General features: G+C 41.3%; 1 protein-coding gene across 3 annotated transcripts in view; it reads right to left on the reverse strand.

Moving 5' to 3' along the window:
• ASXL3 (ASXL transcriptional regulator 3) overlaps positions 1–10,059 on the reverse strand; it is a 159,857-nt gene that overhangs the window by 16,957 nt on the left and 132,841 nt on the right. For all 3 annotated transcript variants that reach the window (XM_064481519.1, XM_031438997.2, XM_031438996.2), the window contains one exon: positions 2,807–2,903. In XM_064481519.1, the coding sequence (XP_064337589.1) occupies positions 2,807–2,903 (97 nt within the window). The remainder of the gene's footprint in view (positions 1–2,806; positions 2,904–10,059) is intronic.

Raw genomic sequence — 10,059 nt, forward strand, 5'->3', positions numbered from 1 at the left:
ATTTGAGTCAACTTTTATGGACGCTGAAAGGTCATAGGCTGAGTACTGATAATATTTCTACAGCTTCTCTTTTCATGAACATCACTCAGTCATTTCATCAGAGATGAACTGTAAAATATTTAGCAAATGTACTGCATGCCAGGGGTTGTGAATGAGTGTACCACAAGGAAAACAAAAAGACAACCCATGGAATGAGAGAAAATATTTACAAGAGGTAAGACTGACATGTGCTTAATTTCCAGAATAAATAAACAGCTCAGACAACTTAATTAAAAAAAAAAAAACAAAAACCCAATACAGAAATGGGCAGAAGACCTAAACAAGCAATTTTCCAGTGAAGACATACAAATGGCCAATAGGCACAAGAAAAAATGCTCAGTATCGCTAAGTATCAGAGAAATGCACATCAAAACTGAAATGAGATATCACCTCACACCAGTCAGAATGGCCATCATTCAAAAGTCCACAAATGATAAATGCTGGAGAAGGTGTGGAGAACAGGGAATCCTCCCTACACTGTTGGTGGGAATGTAGTTTGGTGCATTATGGAAAACAGTATGCAGTCCTCAAAAGACTAAAAACAGACTTATTGTATGATCCAGCAATCCCACTCCTAGGCAAATATCCAGAGGGAACTTTCATTTGAGAAGATACATGCACCCCAATGTTCACAGTAGCATTATGTACAACAGCCAAGACATGAAAATAACCTAAACGTCCACTGACAGATGACTGGATAAAGAAGTTGTGGTATATTTATACAATGGAATATTACTCAGCCATAAAAAAAGAACAAAACCATGCCATTTGCAGCAATATGGATGGACCTGGAGATCATCATTCTAAGTGAAGTAAGCCAGAAAAAGAAAAATAACATATACTATCACTTATATGTGGAATCTAAAAAAATAGACAAATTTTCTTATTTACAAAACAGAAATAGACTCATAGACCTGGAAAAGAAACTTAGGATTACCAGGGGGAAAAGGGGTTGAAAGGAATAATCTAGGAATTTGAGATTTGCAGATACTAACTACTATATAGAAAACAGATAACAAGTTTCTACTGTAGAGCACAGGGAACTATAGTCAATATCTTGTAGTCATCTACAATGAAAATGAATAATGTGTGTATACGTATAACTGAACTATTGTACACCAGAAACTGACACAACATTGTAAACTGACTATACTTCAACTTTTAAAAGAAGTGTATATTCACTGTCTTTAATGAAACCAGTCCAGTGAAAGATGGAGCACACAGTTGACTATAACAATACAATGTCACCATATCAGTCATAAGAATCAGTGTAGTGAAAGTATAGAAGGGAAGGCACTTAATTCGGCCTAGATCGATTAGGGAAGATCACACAGAGAAACAGATTCTTGAGTCAGCTTCCGAAAGATGACCAAGCTTTCATAAACTAATTAGCTCACAAGGCACAGAGATATAAACACCTATATTTACACTCTTCTGAGTGGCCAGTTGTGAGGAGAATGCAGCATGAAATGAAATAGGAAAAGTAGGCTGCAGCAAATTACCCAGAGCACCTTTTACAGAGAGCCCTGAATTCCTCCTGCAAGAGACAGACGCAGGTCCTGGCAGTGTTCAGTGAGGGAGGAAGACGGCCAAATAAGCAACTTAGAGACTGGCTAGGAGGCTACTGAACCGCGCAGATGAGAGGTGGGGATTACAGTCAGGCGGCATCTGGACAATGCTGAAGAGGATTCAGATTCAAGACACAATTAGCAGTTCATAACCAGAGGGACCTGGGGAGGAGGAAGAGGAACAAAGGTATCATCAAGGTTCCAAAGTGAGGAGCAGTGAGGAAAGTGGTGACATAAACAGAAGGCAGAAGAAAAGCAGACATTAAAAGGGAAGACAGTTTTAACACTGGCATTTTGGTTTTAAGGTGCCTGCTATTATGAAGCCCCTGCAGGCTTTTGGAATGAAACACTGAGGATCAGGAAAGAGGAGACAGAGCCAGATGTGGGCCATAGCTGAGACCACAGTGGTGAAGGAGGCTGCCCAGAGGACATGTCTGGTCACAAATGCACATATCGGGGACAAGAATGGTGGAGACATTGCCATTTCCCATTCGATGGAGGAAAAGGAGCTCCTGAAGGAAGCTGAGAAACAGCCGGTCAGAATGAAGCCCCAGGACACAATTTAAAATCTATGACAGATGTCTAAGGTAGATGGTTTCCAATGGAATAGGGTAGAAACCAAATGAGATATTGGAGAAGGAACATGAAATGTAAGGACTGAGAAGAGGAAACTGAATGTTGCCACTAGAAAGTCAGTCGTAGACTCTAGAAGGGATGGTTTCCATTGTGTATGGGGGGCCACACCCAAGTGTCACCATGTGAGTGGCTAAATGAGTAAAAATGTGGTAGCACTGGGTATCTTCTAGTCTTTCAAGAAGCTTAGTGACTAAAGGAAGGATGAGGTGAAGCTGTGGCTTCAAGGGAAGACAGTATTAAAAGAATATTCTTCAGGGTCTGAGACATTAAGAGAATATGTAACATATCAAGCACATAATGAAGCTGCCCATCCCAAAGAAAATATTGCTACAGCAACAGTTTTTAGTATCTTCCAGATAAGGTAACGCTTTCTTCAAAACTGCTGGACATCAGAAATGCCAAGCACAACAGAAGAATTAATGAAGTCATTTGAAATAAGATGTGAGTTCTCACGAAAGTATACTTCAGGGGGGAAAAAGACTTGGGAATCAGAGAACGGTGCAAATCTCAGCATGGTGTGTGTACTCAAATATGTCAGATCATAATGGGAAATGGAAATTTACCTTCTGCCAGTCGCTGTTTCCATCCTTGTGCTGCATATGCAAAGAATTCATTATTTAGAGCTGAAGTACTGAGGCGTAAAATTCCATCACTTCCCATCTAGGAAATAAGCCGACAAAAACAAGATTCCATCAAAAACAATTCAAAGTAAAAGTATGCACAAAGAAGAGAAAGCTGAGGGTGGAGAGAGAGAGAGAGAAGGGAGGGAAGGAATCTAACAAGAGATAAATTTCCTAGGAGGGAAGCTGAACTGCTCACGGTGACCATTCTAATGACAACACATCAAATTGAAGGAAAGCTGTATTAGGCATTTTCATTATCAGTGGTGAGTACAACAAATGTATGTGGTTTAATACAAAAGTTTTATATTGTTTTCATTTTAATATGCCTTAAATGGTACCAAATTAAAAAAAAATCAACATATGTGTACACCTTTAGATTAAGTTTTTTTAATTAAATTTTCTAAAATGTGTGACAGCTGAAGAAATCCATTCTGATCACTTGGATTCTTTCAGTGTCTGAGGTTTAGGTGACAGAACGTTCTGAAACATATTAACACAAATACACTCACACTGTCACACATACCCCTGCCTTGATTCTTCTCACTTCTTTGGATGCACACAAAAAAGAGGTACACACAACAAAGTTTAAAATCTGTGCAACTTTATGCTACTAACCATTTCCCTCAAACATTACTTTTTTAAAATTCCTGTATAGGAGAGATTTGGATAAGCATCATTGAATTGGATGCTTTTTAACTTTCCAACTATTTACTACATCTTCTCTGTGCATCTATTCCACTTGCTGACACAGGGGATAAAGAGTTAGTGTTGTTCTTGACTGACTTCTTATGCGGTTGAGGAGTGAAGAAGGAACACAGAAACAGTTAAACAATGCCAAGCACTAGGTGAGCGGGAATTAAGTGCCAAAAAATTAAAGCTAGGGGGAGATATCTAGGTGGACATGAGTGGTTAGGAAGAACTTGATGCTAGAGGTGAAATGGGTGCAGGGTCTTGGAAGGTTAAGGATGTGGACAGAATGGTTTTCTATAAAGCATAGAGTTCAGAGTGTGAGCTTTGTTGCAGGGGCAGGACTCAGGAACAATCAGGAACTGGACCCCTCATGAATATGTCAATGTTTTAGCCTGCTACTCAAAGGCATGGCAAACTGTAGCTCCAATTATATTTTCAAAGATTTCCTGTTACTCTCATATACAAACCCATATATCCTAAGTTCTACTAAGTCACTGTTATCTGGAAACACACTCAGAGGTTTCTCATCCCCATGTTTTTGTCTGTGGTTTTCTCTACACTCCATTTTCATCCATTGAACTACTGTCCCTCTTTTAAAATTTAACTCAAATCACTCTTTCATGAATGTGTTGGCTAAACCACCATTCAGGAACAAAGGAGAACACTGAATCTAAAAGTGAGTATTCTACTAGCTGCTCTAAACTGGATAATGGTCCATCAAACCCAGAAAAGAGAGACGCTGTGCACAGAGGTGACAGGCTAGATGCCACCACCACGTCTGCAGGAGAGCCACAGATGTGAGACCCGGAGTCACCTCACCTAAGAAGAGACTGATAGCCACACTGAAATAGGCAAAACTTCACTGATTCACTGTTTACTCACAATTATTTCATCTTCATTCAACAGATACTCACTAAGCCACTCACGTGAACCTACATACCTGGCACCAGCTTGGGTGCTGGCAGTACAGTGGCAGTAAAGGAAAAGCCTCTGCCCTTCTGTTCTGCATTTCTCCTACGTGGGGCAGATGCTTCTGGTCCTTGTACATCTCTCCCCTGACCTGAGCTCAGCACAGCTGTAACGTACAATTGCATCACCATGCCAGCGTGCCACCTCATGGTCCTACCACAGCCCCAATGTGAGTGGATAAAAGGTCCTAGGCTCCCCATCTTCTGATTGGAAAATTCCAGGATACTATTCTCTGGAATGCAGTCAATGCAATGAATCAAGGGATGCCATTTGGTGCTGTGTCCCCGAGAGTTAGAATCCATGGGTCTGCGAACCAAGGGGTGGAATGAATGAACCTCTGTATGATCACTCCCAGGGAACCACTGGCTGACTGTGCTTCCTGCCCCCTTCACTCTAGACCATGTGGGATCCAAAGTCCTTGTTCCTCGGGAAGAATCATTTTCACTAGGGCAGAGTTTCTCAGCCTTGACACTGCTGTCATTTAGGTCTAGATACATCTTTACCGTGGAAGCATGTCCTGTGCACTGAAGGACATTTAGCAGCATCCCTGGTCTCTACCCACTGGGTACCAGCAGCAACCCCTCTCCCAGATAAGACAACACAAAATGTCTCCTGACATTACCAAGTATCCTTCTGAGGCAGGATCATCCCCAGGGGAGAACCACTGCATTAGTGGACGTGGTGAGGGCGGCATGGTAGCTGAAGCTCTGCCTGGTGATTTTGAGGCTCTCATGCTGGCAGATCGGGACACAAGGACAGGTGTTCCCGGACAGGTGGGATACTCTGCCCCAAGCGTCATGAGGAAAGAGGACTGCTGCTAGAGACTAGGGTGAATGGGAGATGCTGGAAGTCCTGGGGAGAATCCTCAGTAAGACAGCAAAGCAAAGAAGTTTGGGTTTTATCCTCCACGGGGGGTCGCCCAGTGAATGTACCTGAAGGTGAACCCAAGGCAGAGCTGGAAACAGCAGGAGGCCCCAGGTTAGTGGCCTCCAGGTCCAAGTTTCCCCCACAACCTACCTCCACATTTACTGCCTTTTTCCAAGTATGCCTCGGAGCTGGGAAGCACTGCTCTGGGTAATGGAGCATGACTGGCACGTGTAAGCATAGGAATAGCCTAAAAAGATGTGTGCTTAAAAAGATGATTTATGGGCTATGAAAAGGATGGAATGGAGAGGAAAAGACACAAAGACATCACTAGAAGGATGATGGAATATCTCCATGAAAGAAGACAAAAGAAAGGCAAATCTGAGACATACTCCTGACTGAGTGAAGGGCTTCGGGGCTGCAGAGTCAAAGGCAGAGGGCGAGTATTTCGGGATGACCCTGGGAGATGGGACAGATGACAGAGGCAGCCAAGCTTGAGTACAAGCCTTCAAAGACTGCTGCCAGGGAGGTCTAGCAAAGACGAGGAGGGCAAGAAGATAGTCTATGAGAATGAAACACCTCTAAGAGGTCGGAAATGTTCTGTGAATATTGACTCAGTATCTCTCCTCGTGTTTTGGGAGCCTTGAGAAAAAGGAGCGTCAACTAGGAAGGCTAAAAGGGAAGAGGTGTTCTCGTTGCATAGGTTTTAAATAGGACTAGTAGGTGGAAGGCAAATTTCCTGGAGAGAAAAAGGAATCTGTTTGCTTTGAAGTGCATTTATAGAAGCACGGTGGGAAAGGTTAGATTTTCTACATTCAAGGACACGCATGGGGCCTTAGAACCTGCAGTCCATGCACAAAGCCTGTGGAACTGCAGGCACTCAACAAATGTTCATCGCACTGGCCTTGATCTGTGTAAGTGAACGATTTGAAATTTAACTCCGGTAGCTTACATGCAGTATTTTAGTCTGATGTATTTCGCCAGACCAGGGGCCTGACTAGTTATTAATTGAAATCTCAGTATAATTTTAAGACACAGAGAAATACCAAGTCCAGATTAGCTCTGACAAGAGCCTCCAGATTTCAGCACATGAAAATGCAAGACGGGGTGAAAACACATTCAAGAGAATGGAAGCTAGCCCTGGAGGAAAACGTTTTTCTTTTAAAACAGAAAAATCATATCAACTGCCAGATTTCCAGCCTGGATGAGACAACACAATTAAACACTAGGGCTAAATTAGACTTAGGAAGTACGTGCCAATAAAACTTTTAAAATACACTATTAATTTTATGGCCTCTAAGAAATACTGTCCAAAAGACATGGCATTTTAATGAGCTGGAACAATAAACATTTCTGAAAGGTTTATTTATTTATTTATCACTGAGCTGTAAACTCTTCTTTCTGATTACCCACAACAGAAATGTTCATTCTAAAAACTCCCCTAACTCTCTTATAATGAAGTATCTGAATAAGCTATTGATAAGTTATGCTTCCTTTTTCATTGGAAGGAGAAAAACTGTGCTGTTACAAAGGAAAATAAGTATCAGTAAAGGCAAACTTATTCGTATAGAGATCCTTTCAACAAGGATTTAAATCTCCATTGGTGAGGGTATCATTTGTCTTTGGTGCTGATTATATTAGCATACATATTATGGGATGGAGGTCAGTGGAATTCAGAGGATTAAAACGTTGCTACTTGCAAACCATCCAAAGTTTGAAGTTCAATGGATGTTAATTCTGTATGAGAATATATCCACATTTAATGATAATTATTTATCCCTCATTAGAGGGACATTGTGTATCACTTTTTCCCTTATTCTGGGTTTCTTCCATGTGATCTGGAAGGCATGGCAAGTGGGCTGCTTGGAGGAATAGTAAGAAATGTGCTGCAGAGTCACACGCAGACATACTAGGCAATGTGGACTTCATTCTACAGACAACGAGGAGCCATTCGAAATGAAGCCAAAACAAGATGAAAAGGTTCACGCTGAGTGTGTGTGGGGAAGCAGACCGCTGATTTGCACGGCGTGTCCAGGACGGGCCTCTCTCATGCTCACTGTTGTTCGGGGACACTGGAGCAGACACCTGAGCAAAGCGAAGGAGCGAGCCCTCTGGGGAAGTGTGTGCTCCGGGGAGGGATGCAAACGCAGGGGCCCTCAGGTTGGGCTTTTAAGGAAGCCAGAAGAGCTGGAGGGAGCTTAGAGAGCGGGAGGAACAGGGACTGGGGGACAGGATCATACTGGGCCTCGGAGCCCACTGTAAAGACTAGTTTTTCCCTCTGAGTGAGCTGGAAAGCCTCTGGGGGATTTTGGCCTGACAAATGAAAAGACCTGCATTTCAAAAAGATAGCTCTGACTGCTGTGTTTAAAAAAGACTTTAGAGTAGAGCTATCCAACAGCAATACAAACATTGAGCCACACATGTGATTTTAATTTTTCTAGTAACTGCATTGAAAAAGTAAAAAGGAAAACATACTAATTCTAATAACATATTTTATTTAATCCAGCTTATCCACAATGTTACTGCTTCAACATGTAATCAATGGGAAATCCTGCAAGATATTTTTTCAGTCTCTTTGTGTATTCATTCTTTGATATCCAGTGGATATTTTTTATAACACATCTCAATTCAGATCACCCACATTTCTAATGCTCAACAATGTCTGGTGGCCAGCAGCTACTCTACTGAACTGTACAGTTTTAGAAGATAAAGACTCACCAGGAACACAAGTACTTAGCTACTGAGACAATCCAGAAAAACGGATGCTAGTAGCGTGACCAGGTTGACAGCAGTAGAGGCGGTGGGAAATGGTTGGGTTCTGATGCTATTCTGAAGGTTGGAGCAACAGGACTTGAAGATGGATTGGATGTGTGGTGTGAGACAAAGGGAGCAGGCATGGATGACACCAAAGAGTTTTGGCCTTGGTAATTAAAGTAACAAATTGCTATTTATTAAAATGGAGAAGACTATGGGAGGAGGAGGTTGCGTTTTGAACCAGTTAAGGTTGAGATGCTGATTATAATTCTAAATAGATCTCTCAGACGTATCTTTCTGCATATAGTGTAAAGAATGCCCTGGACAAAGGCAAGACTAGAATCAGAGACTTCTGTCAAGAAGTATCAAGAGAAGGCCAAGGAACAAATGATGAAAAGTTTTAAAACTGTTCAGGCAGTGGGAGTAGAGACACCTGTCATTCAAGAGAAGTATGGGGACCAGAAATGCTGGGGCTGAGTGTGCATGGGTCTGGGTGGTGAGTGAGACAAAGGCATGAAGGGTGATTCTAGGAACAAGGCTTGGATACTGTGGTACATGCTGGTAGTGGACATCAGGATAGGAAAAGGCACATGGAGGAGCAGTGTCTTGGACCAAGAAATTACGGGTTTTTCTTTGGACATGCTTATAGCATCCAAGTAAAGATGGATGGATAAGGCAACCAAGGAAAGATGATCTGATCAACAGCTGAAACTTGGGGAAGAAGCTCAACAGTGAGAAAAGAATCAAATACAGAAAGTTACTAATTAGTAGTAACTGAATACATGGATATGGATGAGAACACACAGGAAGAATTTACCCAAAGGGAAGATGGCTTAAAGCAGGGCCCTGAGGAACACCAATACAGAAGGAACGGGAAAAAAGAAGTAAGTCCCACTAGGAAGACTGAGAAAAGCAGTCAGAGGTAGGAAGAAAATCAAAGCAAAAGGCGTCATAGCTGAAAGGAAAGAAAGCGTTTCAAGAAGATGATGTGTATTGTGCACGTGCGAATCTCCATCAAGCCACGTGGAACTAGTCAGGTCAGCACTGTGTACAGTACATCACGCTAGCTGTTGTCCAAAAAACAATCAATAAGGTCTTTAGAGCAAAGACAGCCCAGTCAGTGAGAGACCGACCAGTAGTCTAATGAAACAGCAAAAGAGTAATGAGCAGACAGACTATAAGCTGTTACCAGGACCCTCTTATACCCAGAGCAAGCATCCCGTGCCCTTGCATTTTACATCCCAGCAAGAATTAACGTCAGGTCTAAAGTCAGTTCGCTCTAAAGGGTAATTTTTCATTTCTTACTTAACCATTAAGTATGATTCAGATGGCTCAGGAGACTCTCTGTAAGTATGGCTCAAGTTTTATCCATTAGAGAAAATGTAATTTTTTAAGCATAAAGTTAGGCATTAAAAAATGAAAGAGGACTGCTAAGAGAGAATCAGTAAGGGAGATGATAGAATCAACAATACACTAAGGACAATTTGGCCAATAATTTTTGAATGCTATTTCTAAAGCTGCATTAAGACAATATTTCCCAAACTGCTTTGCAAAACAGGAATTTTAATGGGTAATTATAATTTAAATGGGTAATATATCAAGAGGAAGTTGATTCTATCATCCAATAAATCTGGTCTACATTTACTAAGTATGGTTAAATAGTTTTCTTTACTGTAAGTATTTTCTAATATGGTAGAATTTATTTTTAAACCCTTAAGAATAAATCTATCATGCATTATTTCCCAAACTTTTAAACATTGTGATCCTCCTACAGAACAATTGTATCAATATCTCATGGAACAAATTACAAGTGTTCTCCAGAATATAGTTTGGGAAATGATGCATTAAAAGTTGTTAAAGTAGCATTGTCAGAAGCAGTTAAATAAGATAAACCTAGCACAACGAATTTGCACACA

Source organism: Camelus dromedarius, chromosome 32, assembly GCF_036321535.1.
Source record: "Camelus dromedarius isolate mCamDro1 chromosome 32, mCamDro1.pat, whole genome shotgun sequence".
NCBI lineage: Eukaryota > Metazoa > Chordata > Mammalia > Artiodactyla > Camelidae > Camelus > Camelus dromedarius.